Here is a 21597-nt window from a genome sequence, read left to right as displayed (position 1 = left end):
GCCATTGCACTCCAGCCTGGGCAACAAGAGCAAAACTCTGTCTCAAAAAAAAAAAAAAAAAAAAGAAGAAGAAGACAGGTGGTACTGTAGGAAATATATTGACTACAAATGTTATGCTAAAAACATCAAGTAAGTGCAGTGTCTGGCCATTCAAAAGAAATGAAATGTTGCATTTTCTAAGTATTTATTTAGATTTATCAAAAGCATATTTGCATATTTCATCTTATTTAAATTTTTTCTGTAATTTTGTCGACTAGTATGAGTTTTGTTTAGTTTTGTTTTGCCTCTCTTGTTACACTTTTCAAAGCCCCAACTTTAGTTTTAAGGTCGTGAATTATACAAGATTGAAATTCTTTTTGGTATTTTGCTGGTTGGCCATTACATAGTAAATGGCATATAATTAATACTTGTTCTTAGCTTTGTTCCTAGTTTGGTTTATTTTGCTTTTACATTGTGTCACTTGTTGAAAGTGTTTTGATTTTGTGTTCCACTAGGTCTGGTTTATTTGAGAGGAGTGTTAATCAGCATGTCCTGTGGTCTTCTTTGTAGTCGCAGCGCCGTGTTACGTTTCACCTCCCTGATGGCTCCCAGGAAAGCTGCAGTGACAGTGGTCTAGGAGACCACGAGCCGGTGGGTAGTGGAACCCTGATCTCACACCCTCTTCCTCTGGTTCAGCCACAGGACGAATTCTATGACCAGGCCTCTCCGGACAAGAGGACCGAAGCAGATGGCAACTCTGATCCCAACTCTGGTGAGTCTCCTTCAAAATTTTGATTGCTTGGAGTTGTTCTGGTTTTGTTGTGCACTTGAGCTTTCAACAGTAATTGTAGGGTGCAAGGATGAACATCTCATTGTTTTCTTGCTGGCTTTATTGTTGTTGTATTCTTTGAGATACACATTTAATATGTTTGATATGATTTTGGCTGTTAAATTGTATGATATGTCTTCATTTTATGAACCATTAAAAAAGAAAAAAAACATGCTATAAATATAACTGAAAGAAGCCATTTGTTGCAAGATATTCTGATGTCAGAGATCTTACAAAATTTGAACACATTTTAGAACTGCAAAAATACAGTTAAGTAGAATACAGTCAATAAAAAAAAGAAATATCTATTTGTGTATATAAATGTCATATGAAATTTGATTTTCCAGTGAACACTTTACAAAAACAAATAAAGAATATTAGAGTTAAAGGTATTTTAGAATTCGTCTGTCAGATTTTCTGGGTTTTACCAGAAAATTAAAAAAAAAAAAAAAAGGATTAAATCGTGATTAAAACAAGGAGATAACAATTTGGGGGTTGTATTTCCTTTATCGTCTACTTGAATTCTTGGATAATTTGTTCTTTTACTAATATGTTGAGGGAGATATATTTGGCCAAAACTTTTGTTCTCCACAGACCCATACCCCACTCCAGAAATCATTGCCCACTCCAAATAAACATTGTTGGGGGGCGTGTTTTCCTTGGCCTTTGGAGGAAATCTTGGGCAAGTGCTAATGATTTTGCTAACAAAACAAACTGACTAGTTTATTTTTATTAAATAAATAAAAGACCATTTCATCAATTATTATCCCCAGTCTAATGACCGTAATTTCTATTTTACTTAAATTCAAATTATTTTCTGGTGGGGTATGTTCATGGTGGGGAAAGCTATGCATGTGTGGGAGCAAGAGATATATAAGAAATTTCTGTACATTTATCTCAATTTTGCTGTGATCCTCAAATTGCTCTAAGAAGTAAATAATACAAATAGTAATTATAAAAATGCATCTAAACTAATCAGAGCAAAAAAAAAAATGTTTTTGCTTGTTTTTGTTTGTTTAACTCGTCTTGAGCATGCTCCAAACTGGTTGCATGAAGTGGGAAATTGAAGTATGATGACTTTTTCTTAATTTTCTGCTTATTTTGCTTCTTATTTTTTCGAACATGAAAATATCTCTGGCATTTCTATGGTGGAAGTAGGAATACCAAGAGGAGGTAAAACGTACAAAAAGACTTTCTTAACCAGTTCTGTGATAGTAATACAGCATTGGTGTTCTCTGACTTCCAGAATTTTAAACTGCTTCTTTTTGTCAAAAGAAGGAGAGAGTTCTTTCTTAGGTATGCCTCCTCCGAATCCCCAGCATGTCCCCATTTTTGGAAATCTCTTCTCATTGGCAAATACAAGGCAGGCAAAATTACATTTTATCTTCTCTCTACCAACAATTTTCTCTACTCAAGGAACTCTTTCAGGAGGATCTAAGTAAATTCCCTGCCAGCTCTGGCTTTTGCTATTTCATGTCCTATACCTTGGTCACATAAATAAAACATAAGTGCATCTTTTGATTTCACACATAGAAGAGAACAGGACATACCCAAAGAAGCAACCTCTTATTATTACACTGAATTTGGGAGAACGAGAACTATCCTCTTTCAATTTCAAGGTTTTGACCAGTATAAGCACCACTGAATCTAAGTGGTTTCATTGAATCAACCTTCTCTAGACTTCTGTGAAGAGGTTTGTGTAGGTGGAATTCACACAGCTCTTTCAAAACTGTTTTCCTAGTCTCTGACTTTGTCCTATCCAACTTTAAAACATCTCGTGTTGGAGTAAAGCTAAGAGTCTCACAGCTGGTTCCTGACCACGTTTTCTCTAAGTGTGTGTGAGTGGTTGACTCCTCTTGTCTATGGACCTCAGACAAAACCAAACAAGAAAGAGTCCCATTTCAAAAACAGTTGCACAAATTGTTTTAGGATTTGTGTATAGAGTTTACCAAAGTTAATTTACAGAGATATCTTCAAAGTATTTGCAGCATGTGCAATTCTAGGTAGAATATTTACAATGAATAAGATTAAGACAATATTTCATGATTTTTTTTAGCTAGAATAATGAAATATTTTAGATGCATATGCAAGAATATCTGGGTACAGTAAATTTAATCAATGGGTTGCAGAAACCAATGAACATCTGGGTAATTTTCTAGTTAACTAATTGAATTAGAGATTTAAAAATTTATTTCAACTAGAAAGCAAAGGCAGCTTTTCAAATTTAATAGCTATAGGGATGAAATGAGAGTTATATATTTTATTTGCCATAGAATTTTTTTGTCTGTCAGCCAGGGCCAACAGAGAAGTATCTGAGTAAAGAAAAAAAAATTGCAAAATTATGTTATCTATACTTTCACTATCATAGCAGCAACATATATGCACAAAAATGAAACCTGTTGACTCATAAGAAAGAATGCATTACTGAAAATATATTTGGAGAAAAGTAAAATTTAGGCTTATGTGCAAAGACTCACTTAAATATGTATTATAGCCTGGCATGGCAGCACGTGCTTGTAGTCCCAGTTGCTAGGGAGGCTAAGGCAAGAGGTTCACTTGAGGCCAGGAGTCTGGGGCAGCAGTGAGCTGCACTCCAGCCTGGGAAACAGAGCAAGACCACCTTTTCCTCAAGTGTGGGAGTGTCTCAAAACAGGTATTATAATAAAAAATTTGGTTTATGTTTTATAGCTTAGTTTTTAGAAATAGTAAATTCTAAATTAAAGGCAAATGTATAAAGTTATTATGATAAATATATTGCTAAAAAGAATCATGTGGTAATATTTCATTTTATTTTTTGTTTGTTTGTTTGTTTGTCAAGAGATTCAGGGATACTTTGAATACTTTAATCAGAGTCTAACACAGTCTAAGAGTCTGAAGTCTCTAAGAGAAATATATTTTCAAGAAAGAAAAAAATAAAACATGAATGAGAAAAAAGTAGCAGGTTTTTGATGGTTGGTAAGTTCATCTAGACCAAATATCTAGACCAAATGGACAGACAAGTTTTGTTTTGTATTTGTCTTTGATTTTTAGGCTAGAAATGATTTTTACCAATATAGCTCTGCTTTCTCCTAAGCTCACACTTAAGAGAGCCCATGTTTGAGTTTTCCAATCATAGAAAAGGGAAAAGAAAAAAAAAATATTTTTCCTAGCTTTTAAAGTATGTTTAAACTAAGCTCCCTAGGCCAAAATATTATCCAATACATATAGCAATTTACCCAATGATTTTGACCTAGGCAGTGGCAATGGGCCAGGTGCCAGATGGAAAAAGATAGCCGAGGTCCGAAACCAGGAAAAAAAAGCAAACAAACAAAAACCTTTAAAACTAGCTTCAGGAAATCTCTAGACATTTTATCAATCTAGTCACATGGAAAAAGAGACCCAATGGACAGCACAACCTTGGGCAGTCCAACATCCACCCAACACAGTGACATCACTCACAAGCATAATGATCAATAAAATGTCTTTAAACAGGAAAGAACAGGGCTCTTAGGTTGTAACCGTGCCTTGTTCATCAATGGGAAGGGGAGAAAAGAGAAAGTGGAGAAGCGAGAGACCCTGAGAGCCCCTAGAGGCTAGCAGTTCTCTTGACATTTAATGGGACATAAAATTTAAACCTCCTTTGTAAATGTCTAGAGCAGAATTAATTAGAATGGCCTAGAAATATTAAGATAGTCAAACTGAATGTTCATTCATATTAGGAGAGAATTATTACATATCATTTTTAAATTTTGCAGTCACATTTTTGGTAATTAACTATGAGAAATTTGTGAAGTGAGGTACAGTGATATTGATGCAGTAATCATCTCTAGCAATAATCTTGCTATTTAGTTCTCTATTGTCCCCTTTGAATTCAGTGGAATTTTTTGACTGGGCTTTGATAGTTCCTGAAGAGTTGTGATTTTGTAGCACGTAAAATAGGTTTCTATTGGATGTCAGTATTATCTGTAGAAGTACTAAGTAATTTTGATTATACTTATCTATATTTCTATTTTTTTCAAATATGGTTCATATAAAGAAAGTCATTGAGAGCTAGTACTAATTTCTATAGTAACTATTTCCAGTAGGTATTTTTTTCAAAGAAATTAATACAAATGGTAGTAACATGTGGAGACATTTTTGTAAACTTCAAGCTTCAATATAGGTTATTGCTTCTAAACACACACACCCACATACACACACAGTGGCATTTGATCTAATAATACTGATCTACAATATTCTTCTTTATTCCCAATTTTATGCATTTAGATTATTAGCATTATCGATTTTATATTATATCTAACTCAATTAAAACAATAAGTAAATGATGAAAGTCTTTACCTGCATTGCCAAAAACAAATTGTTCGCAAATTAAGCAATAATTGATAGGTTTTGTAAGAATGATGTTGATGTAAATCTAAAGCAGTCTCTACTACATAAAGTATGACTCATATGTCACTAATTTTTGTGTGCTGGAAATAGAGTTTTCATTTTTTTTCTTCCATTTTTTAAAAATATCGAATCCCCATTGCATTGGTATGGCAGAAACTTCAGTTTTTTTAAATCTCAATTCCAGAGGATCGTCATCATCAAAAGGAAGTGCAATATTCTCAACCTTGGGTCATTGATCCGCTTTTATGTCCATTGTCTCATCTGCCCAGAGGGATCTCAAATGAGACTGCCTTCATTCCAGTCCTCCTGGACTCTGGGAAATTGCTGATACCTCATGCCATAGGGATAGTAAATAGGTTTTCAGTGAGTTTATCTTTGGACTCCCATGTCTAGATGTACAGCATGTATCACTACTCTTGGGGATCTTCCTGACTCCCTGGACTCTACGATGTAATCTAGCCTCAAGGACTTTCTAATCTTTATCCTCTAGGTTTCTCTGAATTCTGCTCAACAAACATGACACAGAATCTCTCCTCTTTATATTCCCTCCCCTTTCACTTCTCTTTCTTCTTCCCAATCGGGTTGAGTGAATGTATTTAACATCTAGGATCAGAGACTCCCACTGATTTTCTTGATATTTTTTCATCAAAAGCACAACTCTTCTATTTTCTTTTTGCCTCACCAACAAGAAAAAAAAAAAAATCTCATGATAGGTTTACAGCTTTGCAAATTAACTGCTTTCCTACTGTTCTCCATCCTGTCTCATCCTCATCTAATCAATGAATTATAAAGTCAACATCTAGGCCAGGTGCCATGGCTCACATCTTTAATCTCAGCACTTTGGGAGACTGAGGAGGGAAGATCATTTGAGGTCAGAAGTTCGAGACCAGCCTGGCCAACATGGTGAAACCCCGTTTATACTAAAAATACAAAAAAATGAGCCAGGTGTGGTGACACGTGCCTGTAATCCCAGCTACTCAGGAGGCTGAAGCACCAGAATCACTTGAACCCAGGAGGCAGAAATTGCAGTGAGCCGAGATGACAGACACCACAACACTACAGCCTGGGTGACAGAGTGAGACCCTGTCTCAAAAAAAAAAAGAGCCAATATATGTTGGCCAAAAGTGGAGTAGGCAAAGGAATACATATATGTATGTATGAAAAAAATAAACCCAACATATATTAACATTTCAAAATTATTATCAAAAATAATTGTGTAAAATTATATTTGTTTATTGATAAAATGATTATATCAGCATTCAGTTTAAATGTACAGTGCATAGATATGAAAATGATATACAAAAGGGATTATTTCTCTTTTGCCAAGTGGCTTTAAAGAACATATGTGAAGAACTTCCCTCCATTAATTATTGAGTAGCCTGAAATACAGTTCTTACAGGAAATGCAATATACATACTTGATTTGAATATCAATTTACAGAATGAGCTGGTGCCCTAAAAAACTCTAATGGTGACCTAAAATTTTGTTGGTTTCTTCCTTTCTTCAATATGATAAAAAGACACTAAAATTTTGAGATAATTGTAGACGTAAGAGTGTGGGCTGGCTTTTAAATGATATTTTAAAATGATTATTTGTTAGAAGTAATAATAGAATTATGTTTTGTTAGGAGAAATTTATCATTGATAGTGATCGATTATGAAGAGTATAAAAGAAACAATATAATGTCTGGGAATTTGCCTTAATATTACCCTATCAAAATAATAACAATAATAATAATGGTGGGAATACATTAAACAATAAAATATTAGTATCTGTTGAGATTGGGTGATGGCTATATGGGTAGTTATTACATTAGGCTCACTATTTTTTTCACATGTTTTAAATTTTCCAAAATACAAGTGGCAGACTGGTATAAAACTCAGAATCAATATGTAAGATACTTGAGCTCACATTTTATTTCCTTTCTTTCTCTATTGTTTTGATTCAAAAATAAGGTTTACTGTACACTGTACACAAGTATGGGTGGATATTTTTGTATATAGCAAGCATATTTCATACATTTAAGTATGTTTCTAATGACGTTGCAATTAAGCAGAGATTTTCAGTAATTACTTGTGTATTTGTAAGACTAGAACATAAACTGGTAACTGCTCCCATTAAAGACCTTTTAAGTAAAATAAAGTCTTTCAAAACTTCCCTCTGGAACTTAGCAATAAAACTGTTAACCACAAATGTCTGTGCTTTTCTGTCTGTAGGGTGCCCAAGAGAAGTTGAAGGTAGGGCCTAACTTGTATCCTTCTGGTAACCAAATAGATAGGGTCTCTGGGTTCTAGGAATATCCAAGTCCTACAGCGCACTTAATCAACTGCCCTACAAATGAGGCACACATGTGCAGTATTTATTGCACTGAATTTTGTTACCTTTTACTGGAGGTAAAGATTTATTCCATTCCCAAGTAGCGGTAAATCATATTTACTTAAGAAGTTAACTCATTGACATGATCATAAACTCTATGTAAAATTCAATGAAACCATTAATTCTAAGAAAATGGTAAAATGATTTTCAATTGAGGATTCTTATTTTTTAAACAAATATAACTAGGATGATGAAAGAATTTCACTAATTCAAGAGCAGACAAAAACAATTATGTGTTCAGATCAGGAACAGTTTATTTTCACTAATTCAAAATTAAGTCTTAATCTTATCCCATTGAGAATCATGAATAGAGTTATTTCTGTATCCGATATTTCTTTAAATGTTATTTTAAAGGATTTTCTGCTGTTTAATCATGTACAAAATTACAAGTTAGATTTCCTTTGAAAAGCCTGCCTGTCATGTGCTTCTGACTTTATCTAGACTATGTTATGAATCGGTTGATGAATTTCTCAGAGTATAGTTTTAATACCTGACATTTATGGTTAATATTTAATAAGTCCTATTTATGACCCAGGAATTCTAGTAAATATTTTGATACATTGTATATGATCCCACACTATTACTGTAAATTAGATAGTATTATAAGTAAACTTAAATTCAGAAATTTTAAGTTATTTGTCTAAAACTGCTGAGTGTGACCTGGGTGCAGTGGCTCATGCCTATAATTCTAGCAATTTGGGAGGCTCAGGCAGGAGAATAACTTGAAGCCAAGAGTTGGAGACCAGCCTGAAGAACATAACAAGACCGTGTCTTTACAGAAAATTTTAAAAATTAGTCAAGTGAAGTGGTGTGTGCCTGTAGTCCTAGCTACTAAGGAGGCTGAGGTGGGAGGATTGCCTGAGCCTTGGAGTTTGAGCTTACAGTAATCTATGATCATGCCCAGGCACTCCAGCCCCGGTGACATGATAAGATTCTGTCTCTTAAAAAAGAAAAAGGGGGGAAAAAAAAGCCTGCTTGCCAGTAGGTGAGCCCCAGAATATGAACTCAGGAGTGTCTGACTCCACAGCTTTTGCTATTCAGAGAGACGTCCTTCAGTGAATACATGGTTTAACACAGTACATGACTCAACACAATCACTACTGGGTATGCATTTTTTAATTATAGGACAGTAATCTTATTTTTAAGAAGAAGTTTGAGAAATTAAATGTTAACACAATGCGTCGGTCAAATAGTCTGCTGATAGGATAAATAACTTGTGAGAGAACTACTTCTGCAGTTTTTAGTGTTTTTGTTTTGTTTTGTTTTTTGTTTGTTTTTGGTATTAGATCAATAAAAATTTAGATCTTAGGACCCTACAGATCATCTGGTATAACAGTGTTTTATACAGAGGCATAAAAAGAAAAGTGCTTTGCCTGAAGTCACATAGTTTATGAGTCTACAATAAAACTCATAGACGCCGACTCCTCTATAAGTGCTCTTTTCACTGGAACAATACTTTCTTATCATGAACCTTATACCTTTACCTCAAAGAAAATAGGTACAATTATTTGATTAGCAATTGTCTCCTCATTAATCTCTAAGGACTATTTGCTCACTTTTCTATTCTTCATGCCTGTCAGCTGGGGATTGCCTTCAGATCTTAGAGGCCACACTCAGCTGCTAGCCATGTAGACCTGTTAACATTACTACTTAGTACTTCAAGGCCAGCTAGACAGACAAGGTCTCTATAGTATGTCTGTATCAAGATAGAGTCTTATATAACTTAACATAACAATCAGAGTGATTTCCCATCATCTTTGCTTTACTTTGTTGATTAGAAGCAAGCCTCAGGTCTCGTCTACACTCTAGGTGACACATGGTCATAAACATCAGGAGATGGGCATCATGAGGGATCACCCTAGAGTTTGTTTGCCACAGTCGATATTAAACTTTTAGAAACTCATATTAAACTTATATAAATGTTACCTTGACATACCTTAGTATACATTATTCATTTGAGCTTTACATGATTCACCAATTTTTAAATTCATTTATCTATTCATTCTGCAAACATTCATGTTAAGTCAATTATGTACTAGGTACTATGTTAGGTTTGGGTGAAAGACATTAAAAACAAGACTCAGTAAGCTTAAACAACTTCTAATTTAGGGCAACAGTTCGTAGCCTGTGTTACTTGGTCCAAGAGGACCACAGGTAGATTTTTAGGAATATGTGAGGTTCCTGAAATTGTTTTGCAATTTTATTCTATGAACTATGAAGCTGTGATGCTATGAAGATGTTATAAACCATAAAAAAGACAAATAAAGGAACACTGATTTTTGTTGGAGAGAAAGTACTAGATACCAATAAAATTAGTGTGTTAGAATAAATACTAGTAAATATATAAAAAAGTGGGTTTTAGCATAGAATAAGCCTTGGATAAAGAATCAATAAAGAATCTGTAGATAAAGTGATGCTTTAAACAAGTGACATGGGATGAATAGATCTTACTGAAGTAAAGTCTGTGTGTGTATGTGTGTGTGTGTTTGTATGCAGTGTAGCCTTCTTTGGCCTATAAAAGGTCATGGCCAGTAGGGCATAGAAGTTAAAATCTCAGTTTGTTTAGAGCATATCCATGTAAAATTAGTGTCAACATGGTCTTTAAGTCTCAGATACTTAACCACCAGAATGAGCCTAGTAATATCTGAGAATATTCTTATAAAAATTAAAAGGCCTGAAACACAGTAGATGCTCAATAAGTGATTAACTGTTCAAGTAAGTGACAGTAAACAAATTGTCACTTACTTGAACAGAATAAATGGATTGAGACATAGGTTGGGACCAGATTTTGAATTTTGGAAAGTCTAAGATAGATTTCATTTAGATATAGGAGATAAAAGGAAAAATTGAGAATATTTCTTTGATTTGCAAGATTTATTGGAAAATTGCATAATTAAAAAAGAGAATATAAAATAAAATCAGATTAGGAATTAACTCTTTTAATTTTAAAGTCTGAGCTGCTGTGCAAGATTATTTGAAACTAGAAATGTGATTGAAAATTGGAAATTGAAAACTTACAACACAGAAAGTGAATAAAATTCTAGGTATGATAATTAGAGGAGACAGAAGAAGTTTAAGACAGAAATCACTGCAACCTTATATTTAGGCCAGGCAGAGGTGGGGGCAGGATGGGAGCAAAGATCAAAAAATTAAGAATGTACAGCCAGAAAATTATTTGAAAGCTTCAGGGATATTTGAGCTCTACACATAGCTAATGGTGGATATTTGGAAGTAATGTAGAATTGCGATTAAGAACACAGACGGTGGGGTCAGACTAACCTAGATCCTAACTCGGAGCCACAGGGTTGCTGGCATATAATGCAAGCTTAACTTACAAAATTACTACATTTAATTATCATCATTCTTATCAATAGATACTGAAAAGGTATAGAAGCAGCAAAACATGTATCTTAGTTATTTAGCAAAGTTTCAAGCTTAAAAAATTACCATGGTGAATTCTGAACTGTAAAATCACTGTTACACGCTTAACAAATAAATAAAATTCTAGAAAATTGTTAGTTTCAAATTCTAAAAGTTTTATTTTAAAAAATATTTTTGGGTAACTTTTTATTTGTATTTACCATGCCTGATGGAGACTCCAAAACACCCATTTCCTAAGACTAATAAAATCCATAGTAAAACATTTGTTTTCTACAGTGTGTTCATTGTTTTTCTTAAAGGCAGTTATTCTCACTTTATGATTTTAAAGAATTTCTTAAATATTAACTTTTCACAGTACACTTTAATGTTTTACTATCATTTTATTTTAAAAGGGGGTACCACAGGATAATTTTCTATAATATTACTTAATGTAGTTAAGCTATTGATATAAAATAAGCAAGGACACAGTTTTGTCTGCTAGAAGTTGTCAATCTCAAATATGACTTTATTTCTTACAAAAGATTTATCTTTGAATATTGTTTACTATAAAAATTTTAAAGCTAGTAATATTTTATCATGTTTAAGCTTCTTTAAGAGGTCGTAAATATAGTATGTTTAGTATGGTGGAAAAGTCTATAGTAACAATATGCCTCCTAGTGTAAAGTAAGGGTAATGTCAACTTTCCCTGGTGTACTGCATGGAATCTCATTTCCATAGCTGCTGTCATGTGATCCATTCTTCTAAGGAATAGCAAAGAGAAATGGCATTTACTTAACCCTGGATATGTAATCTTCCCGATGGGAGAAAATTATTATTTGTCAATCCGTGTTTATAGTAATTTGAGAGTGGTAAAAATGAGAGATAAATAGATATGCAAATCAGTATCTATATCTAAAAATAAAGAAACTTGCTGATATCAGTAACTCTTAGAAGTATAAAATTAACTTTTTAAATATCTCAAAATAAAGTTATACTATGGAAAATAACATTACTAATTATAAATAATATATTCTCATAATATCAAATTAATATATTTATCTTTAGATACATATAAACATACATATGCACCTTAATAGAGACATACAATTATCTAGAGTTACAAAACAATTTGAAATTTTTAAAGAAACCATAGTAATTTGTCTAAACTCCCCCAAATTTACCTTAATGCTATTTTAACATGTATTTCTGCCAGTGATTGAGAATTACGCAGATTAGTGTGGCTGACAAATACATGAGTGCCTGGATTTTAATAATACTAAAGGATGGTTTCCAGATGAAATACAGAATGTCCATTTATTGCAGGACTTTTCCTTAGTTCAGCTAAAGGTGAGGTTCTTTGTCTTATGGCCACAAAAATTCAGGATCACAGACAATTTGAATGGTGAGTCAGACAGGGTTTTATTGGGTGAAAAGGAAAATAAAGGGGGGAAACAGGGACTCTCACTAGGCCAGAGTCCCTTGCTGGAGTGTTTCCCACCCATCTGTTCCAATCCCAGGTTCCACCCAGGAAGAGGAGGGGCTAGGCTCTTCTCCACTGCAAACATCATGAGCTTCCCGAGGCTCCCCCTCAGCACGCAGGTTGGCTGGAGATTCTGTACGGACCCCCTCTCACCTGGCTGTCTCCTTCCCCGGTCTAAAGTGGTACATCTAACTGCAATTAAAGGACGAAGACCTGCTTCCTGCTGACAGGGGCCTCTGTGTTGTGTAAATGGCAGTCAGAGCTCCCTCAGCGACCTAAGGATTCCCAGTAGATGAGGCCATCATCAGAGGCTCTGATTGCATCACTGTTCGGAGTTTGATGGCCTGAAGGCAAGAGCAGACAAAACAGGTTATTATAAAACAAGTATCAAAATAAAGCAAGGGGAGCAGTAAGCACAGCTCAAAACTTCCTAGGCCTTTTACCAGTTTGCACAGGGAGAGGGAGACCAAAAGCCTGACAGGTTAAAAAAAACTTTACCCTTTTGTTGGCATGTTGGGCTTCTGGATTCCCTTCCCCTGAACCCAATCCTAAGTCAACCAGTTTAAGGTTTGGGAAATTAACTCTTTCCAGTTCAGAGGATGCATCTGAGGGGAGTGTCCTGTAATACAGAGACACAATTACCTATCAGTGAAGAGAGAACTGAGGAGAAGAAAGGAAAAAGTTAGCCTTTTTTAAAGAAGTCCCAAGGGGTTAGGTTGCATTCGAAAGGGGTACGGACTGAAGATGAATGACTACCCATCTAGAAAGAGGGGAGCAGGCATCCGTGGTTCTCTTCTCTTCCTAGCAGATACCGGGGTATGTGAGGGAGACAGGGAAGAGTGCCCTCTTTCCGTCTTCCATCCTTGCATCCCCAAGTTCTGGCGAACTTGGCAGGTGCCACCATGAGTACAAAAGTGGCTTGCACCCATGAAGCAGGGGGCGCCTAGAGAAAAGGAATGGAATTATCTGCTCTGACCTATATCTCCTTCCCACCCACTTTCAGTAGCCTTGGAGTTCCCTAGACCTCATTTATGCCATGGATATTAACGTGGCCTTTATCCATGAAACAGGAAGGTTGGGCTTGGCTTAATAAGCAGGAATCAGTCACACTCACCTGTGCTGTGCCTTTTAAGCTCTGCTGCCATCTGACTCTGGATTCCTTAGATCCAGTTTTCCCTCCTAGGGCTTTGACCTGAAACTTGGAATTGAGTCTGGGACAAAAAATGTGTCTTGGGGGATTATATGGACTCCTTATCATAAGCGGAATGCTAAGGTGAAACTGCCGAACTCAGTCCTCCTCAAACAAGGGAGAGGAAAGGATGACTTGTGACATTCAGATAATTAGTGGCTATAGTTATGCTTGGTAAGATTTTGGGGCATGGTGCTTGGCTTTGGTTAGCTCCCTTGGTCCTACTTTCCCAGAAAGGAAACCTCCAAGTGATAGGCATCCTATTAATTCCCATCACCTGGCAGGATTTGCAGGATAATTGCTCAGAACTAGAATATTAATCCAGATTTTTACATTACCCATCCCTCTTGTTCTTTCTGAGCTGAAGCCAGAGATTGCTGGTAGGTTCACAGGAAAAAAACAGGGCTAGTCTAAAATGTAGGCAAAAATTAAAAAAATAAAAAAACTAATGAGTTTAGAATTTAATGACAAAATATTTGATAAGTTTTGAAACATGATTTATCTCTCTCCAGTCCTGTTTGTTAAAAACAACAACAAAAACAAACAAACAGACAAAAAACTTCTGATAGGAATGAGTGATTTGCAAAATAGATGTTACAATTATACTTGACCTGATTATTTGCATAAAGTGCAGTGAGAATAATTATTTTTCTACATAGGCCTTTTGGATTGGCTTTGATCAAGTCTGTTCCACAAGAATCTCAGATAAGACCATTTAAAGCAGAGCCCAAGCACAGGTTTATATCCTCAAACACCTGTGAGTTGGATGTTCCTCTCCTCTTAAGATCGCAAGATAAATTTGGAGCTCCTAGACTGTTAGAAAGTGACATCCTTTACTGACCACAGGTCAGGAACCCAGTACAGCGACTGCATAGACAAGGGTATGAGACTTGTTTCCCCATTGGGCTTCTATCGACTCCGTAAGTCAAGCTTGAATCCTTAAAGGGCAGCATAGACTTCCAGTCAAAGTCTTGGTAAAATTACCGGTATTTCCAATTGTGTCCTGTTGCAAAAGAAAAATGGAACCTTATTGCACTGATGCCAACAACTATATTGCCATAAGAATACTCACAGATAGTTTCCAAGTTTTAGAGGAACCAGGCAGGGAGAAACAAACATGCTTCAAATTTGGTTGATAGGAATACACCTTATTTAATTATTAAAGTTCAAAATTAGTTCAAAATAAGTTTCAAAATTAGTTTAAAATAAGTTTCCTTGACTCTGAACAAGAAGGATCAGCAATATTCCAACCAAAGTCAACAAGGATCAGCAATATTCCAACCAAAAGTCAAAAAAGTTGCTTCAGCTTTCTGATTTTAGTCATTTAGTTAACGCTGGTGTTGTTTGATACTTGTGAACATTTCAGCTCTTCTTGATTTTTGTACGTTTTCCTTTACACCAATGTCACAATCTCCAAAGTTATCGGAAGCCTGTATTTGAGAGCACCTGCTAAAGTTTTATAGTTCGTAATGAACCATCTTTGAAAAGGATTGAAACAAGATGACAATTGTCTATGAATAGCAAAATGTCAAGGGTAGTTATAGTTAGAAACACATTTGACGAAGAAGTTTGGTTATCTTCGTGGTTTACAATAACTTAAGATAACAACCTTAATTATGACTGATAGCTGATAGCTTATACTCAGACATAATTTTAGAAATCCCATACAATTTTGGAACAAATATTAGCATTATTCACAAAAATATAACCTAAAGAAGATTGAGCATCATTTTGGCAATCCAGTATACCTAAGTGTAAAAAGTAAAGTAGAGGTTCCTCTTCAAAGCCTTTCCTCCCCATCTAATTAGGAATAAATAGTAACTTCTCTTAGAAGAAAAATTTATTCAAAGACCTGTGTTAACATTCTTAAATATCTACTAGCCATAATAAAGAAATCAAGGTACTTTATGTTCTTAGCTCCCACAATTTAGCCTAAATATGTGCCCTGACATGCTTATACTGGTCCAAGCAAGCATTAGGTCATAGTTTGTTCCTCTTGCTTATTTGAAAGTGGTTTTACCTTTCTCAGAATTCTACAAGTTACTTCCTCCTTCCGTTGTTCTCCTCTGCCTTTGCCTCTTTTAAAAAGTTCTAAGTTGCTAGTCGATCAGGACAAATACAGAATTTGAGGTCCCATTCCAGCCAATGGAAGCCAGACATAGCCAGTAGGGTGGATGTGTCAGGTTATAAATGACCCTGCCTCCTTTGTTCAGTGTTCTCTCGTGGCAAAACTGCTGGCGAGTGTACCCTTTCTGCAGAAAGTAAAAATGGCCTTGCTGAGGAAATAAAATTTGTTCAAGTGCTATTTCTTTACGGCACCAGGGAACAAGCATTTCTAATATAAGCATGTCAAATAATCCTGTTTACCTATCTTTTCTGGACACTTCAGGGACCCTCTGAAGTATTCGAAACGCCTGCTTCCAAGGAAGACAATTTTAAAACTGAAGTTTGACTTTGAGAAGGCTGTTAAATATTCGTGTTAAAACACTTGGTATTATGAAACAGAATTCCAGATTACCATAAGTTATTTATTTTGCCAAAATGACGACTCAGAAATTTTAAACAAGCAAAAACCTTTTATAATCCTTTACAAATTTTACCAAAGAGCAGATTAGTGCCTTAGGAAAACCTTGTTATGCTTTTATTTCAATGCTCAATTTACAGAAAAACCATATAATACCCTTTTTTGAATTTAGTCAATATGTTCACACAAAGAATCTCTTCTGCAAGATTAATTTCCACAATTCTTCCACCACTTCTTTGAACCTTCAGCTTTTTCCTAATTAACTCAAAAAACAATCCTTTAACCCTAGGCCAAAGTTTACATTTCCATGCCTTCTAATAACCTTTTACTAAAAAGCACATTGTACTCTTCTTACTCCCCTTGCATATAAATCTATTTCCAGTAGTTTCGATTAACTCCTAGCAATTTTTAACATTAAGGTAAAATTTGGTAGGTTGCTTTAGTTGCGTGCTAAGTGTAGCCAAGGTTGGCCTTCGTATGGTGTAGTGACTTCCAGACCTTACCAATTGTGAAGCCTGCAAGTCAAATAGTTCTCAAAACCCAAAAAGCAGTTTATAACCTCAAAATACTTAGCAAATACATCTGACCTGAATTTTACTAATAGTCTTTAGGACTGTTTTTATTTCTTAAATATTAAAGTCATGTGAACTGAAAGATACCATAGCTTTTACCTTCCCTTAAAAAAAAAAGTATTTGATCCCCTTTCTTTAGGCCAAATTAACTAGAGCTCTTTTAACAGACATCACACACAGTACACACACAGACAGGCAGAAGAAAACCCAGTCGCTGGATGGAACCCATGCAGAGACAGGGCTAGGAGAACATGCAGATATCTAACCTAAGAGAGCTCATGCTCTAAGGCAGGATTGCTAAAAAAAAACCTTTCCAAGTGGTTACTGGCCATGGCGCCAGGATGTAAAGCAAGATGGAGGCTTGCCACACAAACCATACAGACATGCAAAGCACACCAGATTCGCCACAGACCAAGACAAGCCCCACAAATCCTTTCTCACAATTAAAGCTTTACAGAAAATATAAACAGTGATAGTTTAGGGGCCTAGCCTAATGAAGAGAAAAAGAGAACTTTAAAGGTTAATTGCTGACTGGAGTCCAGAAGAGGCAAGACAAAAGGTGTAAAAATGCCTGGGGAAGAACCTCTTATTCTCATGCAAGTGGTTTCTCCACCAGGGGCATAAGTTTAAGCTTATTTACTGTTTGACGGAGGGATGGGGAAGTCTGCAGCAGTGGCCAGTGGCAGGTTCCAGCCAGCCGGCTCTGCTGCACCCTTGGACCAAGTGTGGAGGCCTTGCAGGGAGTGGAAGTGGAGGGGAGCCGCTGTTTTCAGGTCTCTCCCGAAAAAGAAAAGGTCATGAAAAGGCCCAGGAGTGACAGGGGTGGGGACATGGTTTCCCCCACCCTCAGAAGTCTATGGATGAAAAGGCTTAGAAGCAACAGTGAGAGGTTTTGAGTCCCCATTTCATTCACCACTTATTGAGCCCCCATATTGCACACCAAAAATGTTGCAGTACTTTTCCTTAGTTCAACTAAAGACTGTAATGTAAATGGGGAGACGAGCAAGAAGACACGAGGCAGATGAGAACAAAGGTAGCCTTTATTGGGCTCGCAGGCAAGGTTCACCGGTCCTCTAGGGGGAGGGCCGAGGAAGTCCCGCTGGGGGCGGGTATGGAGGGGCCTTTTATAGGGCGAGGTAGGCCGGGTTTGTAGGTTTCGGTTTTCCTGAGTTAGGTTTCGATTTCTGGGGAATGACGTGTCCAGGAGCTTGCGCAGAGCAGGGATTCTTTGGCCGGCAGGGGCTTTTTTCGCGGGCTGAGAGTCTTAGCAGGAAGTGAAGGGCGGGAAGTCCTAACAAAGGGCCTGCCATGCCGGGTGATACTGCCATGTTGGGTCTAGATTCCTGCCTAACAAAGACCAGGTACTTTGTCCCAAGGCCATGAAAATTCAGGCTCACAGACAATTTGAATGCTGAGTAGCACAGGGTGTTATTGGGTGAAAAGGAAAATAAAAAAGCAGAAACATAGACTCTCACTAGGCCAGAGTCCCTGCTAGAGTGTTACCTGTCCAGCCATTCAAATCCTAGTTTCCACACAGGAAAAGGAGAGGCCAGACTCCTCCCTGCTGCAAACCTCATGAACTTCCCCAGGCTCCACTTCAGTGGGCAGGCTGGTTCAAGTTTCTTCAGGGATCCCCTCCAACCTGGCTGTTGTTTTATAACCTGGCTGTCTCACAGTTAAATTTGAATTTCAGGTAAACAAATGTTTTAAGTCTAAGTATGCTCCAAATATTGCAATATTTTAATATCATTCATTGTTTCTCTGAAATTCAAATTTAACTTCTCTTACTGTATTTTACCTGGCAACTTTACAATTTATATTGTAGTTATTTGCAAGTCCAGGAAACAACATCATCACAACATCAGAATTTCAGTTTGCTTATATATTTAACACTATAAATGCATTGCTCTAGCATGGAATGTTGAGTTTGATCACCATTGGTCTTTCACTGGTTGTTTGTTGGTCTTTCACTGATTATTGCAAAAAGTTGGCCTTTCACTGGTTGTTGCAAATAGTTTGTGATTAAAATTTTTGATGCATTATTTGGTTTGTTGTTTAATGATCCTTATGGTACATCATACTTTTAGATTCTTTATATATTCATTGACTTTCATGTATTTCTTTTGCTCTCATGATCTAACCTATAGATTCAGGATTAAACCACTCCTTAAGGTCCTTTGTTAACATTGAATGAGGTTAGGAGAGGGAGATATTGAGACTAAATTTGTTTCTAAAACTTAGGTCAAATATCCCAGCAAATATATCCATGGAGAATCCATAAAATATATTTTTAACACATCTCAAGTAAGAGACTGAGGAAAAGTGTATGTAGTGGTTAACTGCTGTAGAGAGTACAAATAATGTGTCTTCTATTTGCCAGCTACATAACCTTAGGCAGGTAACTCTGACTTGTCATACAGATTGCAATGGGTTAACACGTGTAACCCACTTAGAATAGTCCTGGGTTAATAATAAGTCTTCAATTATGTTAGCTGTTATTATGAAAATTAAAGTCAAATGACAATTAGCTAAGTGCACTCTTTGGCTTCAATTCTGTCCTCACAACAAAGAAAGAAAGAAATATTGGACCAGTGTTCCCTATATTCAAATTTCTTGTTAAAAAGTTGAAGAAAGATAAGTATTCCTTTAGTGTATCTTGAGTCATCAAGATAATCTTAGCTCTGCATTTCATTTTAATTATAGTCAATTTTTTTCTAAAAAATCACGTGATTTAGCACCAGTTGTTTGTAGAGTGACACAGATTTAGCTGAAAAACAGTTTTGAATAATGACAGGGAGGGATTTGGGTATTTCTGTAGGATCAACCTAATCATCTCAAATAGGTTGAGTGGTGAGCTTTGGGTTACATATAAGGAACATGAATAAAAATCCTATGATATTCCAGACTCCCAATCTCTATTTGATTTTTAAACCTTTACAAACTTATTTCTTCTAATTAGCCATAAACTTCTTTATTTCTTTGTAATTAGTCATAATTTGACTGCAAGTCAAGTCTGCAAAAATACATTATACTATTGGGTGAATTTGCCAGTTAGTCTCTGCAAATGAAATGTATGATTATAAATAAAATGATAATTTTTATTCAAGTGCTCAATGAAAGGAAAGAATTAAACTATGAACTTCCTAAAGTTCAGGCACTGGTTTCATTGTTTTTTTTTTTTTTTTTCATGTTTTTGTGTTCTAACATTAATGGGTATTTTACATGCCTGAACATTCTACTGAAAACATTTTTCACATTAAGAGTAATGTAACAAAACTTGAACTAGCTTTTAAAATTTTCCATGAATGAAAAAGGAAACTGCTTCAGTCAAGAAAGGGAGTACATTATCTTTTATGTTTTGTAAGATGGAGTCTTAGACTATGCACAGTCTGACAGTTGTGAAATGATTCAGACCAAACACAAATGTAGAGGCCCCACAAAACAAGCACAGACTTAAAAAAGGTATCATCTTGTCACAGGAGGAGTGGTGCTTCATTAGAATGTTTTTCAAAGCCTCTCTTTATTATGAAAAAATATTTTTAAATAACATGAAAGAAGGTGCTTCATCCAGAAGAGGATATTGTGTTCCGATTTAAGCTGCTTAAGAAATAGCTACAGAACACCTAACAGTAACTCTTCAGTAATCTCTCCTAAGTCATAACGATTGTGGAGTAGAAGATTATGATTTAAAATAAGAAGTACAGGTATTTTGAACCAGAAATACCAATACTCCACAGATAGTAAAATCTTGACATAAGCGACAAGCAGCATAATAAAGAGGAAAGAGAAATTGGCCTATATTCTATCAATTTTATATCTTGCTAGCACAATCAGAAGGCTTTTTGCTGCTTTAGTTCATTTATTGTTCACAAAGGGTAAAAGTATGAAGGTATTTTATGATCTGCAAGGTCCTAGGAACACAAGCTTCAGAATCAAGCAAATTGAAGTTGACACTGGCCCTGTACTTTCAAGTTAGGTTGTGAAGTCTAAATGCTCATTCTCACTCTCGCTCGCTCTCTCCTTTGCTCTCTTGCTTTCTCTCTCTTTTGTCCCCCTTACCCCTGTTCTCTATCTCTGTAAGATAATAATATAAATATCTTACAGTGTGGATATTTGATTCATTAGTAATAATGTAAGCAAGGTGTGATGAATAAAATCTGGGAGATAACAAGAGCTGAAAAATGCCGGTACTATTGTTATTAAATATAGAGGAAATGCTATTTCTCCTTACTGGTATCAGTGTTCTCAGACCTAGTCCTTCTAACATGATGCTTCTAATCAATTTTGATAAGCTGAAGAGAAAATTTGGATACAGACCTGTGTATATTTTTATGAATGAAGTACAAGCATTTATATTTTATGAATATTTTATGAATATATGAATGTTTGATTGTTCAGATATTTTATTTGCTTTTTTGTTCTCAAAATTAAATACCTTTAATATATTTTTTAAATTATTAAAATATAAAATCAGAAAAAAAGCCATGTGCAGAATTAAGGCATTTTAGGTGGTATTGAATAAAGAGTGTTAAAATTCTGAAAACGGTCAGCTATTCAAAAAAATCTGCTTTATATATGTCAAATGCATATATAAAGTATAAATTTTCATAAAGAGTTTTCAAAACTAAAATCCTCCCTCTGTTTTCTGTTATATTTATCTTCACAAAATAGCTATTCACAAATTACTAATTTAAGTTATAGTAATAGACATTTGAGTTATAATAGTGGTAACCTGTAGTAAAATAAAAGTTCTACGAAGAGATAACCATGAAATAAAACATTGATTTTTGTTACAAAACATTTTAAGTTAACAAAAAGAAATATATTTATATTAACTTATTTTATATTGTATTAAAATGCTGTTGATACATAAATCAATTTTCTATTTTGTTTGGAGCATATTTTTTATTTTCTATAAGT

General features: G+C 35.4%; 1 protein-coding gene across 4 annotated transcripts in view; it reads left to right on the top strand.

The window, feature by feature from the left end:
* Positions 1-21597, top strand: part of PCDH9 (protocadherin 9) — a 945282-nt gene that overhangs the window by 599445 nt on the left and 324240 nt on the right. For 2 of the 4 annotated variants that reach the window (XM_025364674.1, XM_025364673.1), the window contains one exon: positions 676-751. In XM_025364674.1, coding sequence (XP_025220459.1) covers positions 676-751 — 76 coding nt within the window. Of the gene's footprint in view, positions 1-549; positions 752-21597 lie in introns of all 4 variants that reach the window. The other 2 variants (XM_025364672.1, XM_025364671.1) reach the window with 1 other exon arrangement.

The sequence above is a fragment of the Theropithecus gelada genome, chromosome 17, assembly GCF_003255815.1.
Source record: "Theropithecus gelada isolate Dixy chromosome 17, Tgel_1.0, whole genome shotgun sequence".
In the NCBI taxonomy this organism is placed as follows: Eukaryota; Metazoa; Chordata; class Mammalia; order Primates; family Cercopithecidae; genus Theropithecus; species Theropithecus gelada.
The sequence above is the reverse complement of the archived record's forward strand: the minus strand, read 5'-3'. Positions and strand labels throughout refer to the sequence as shown.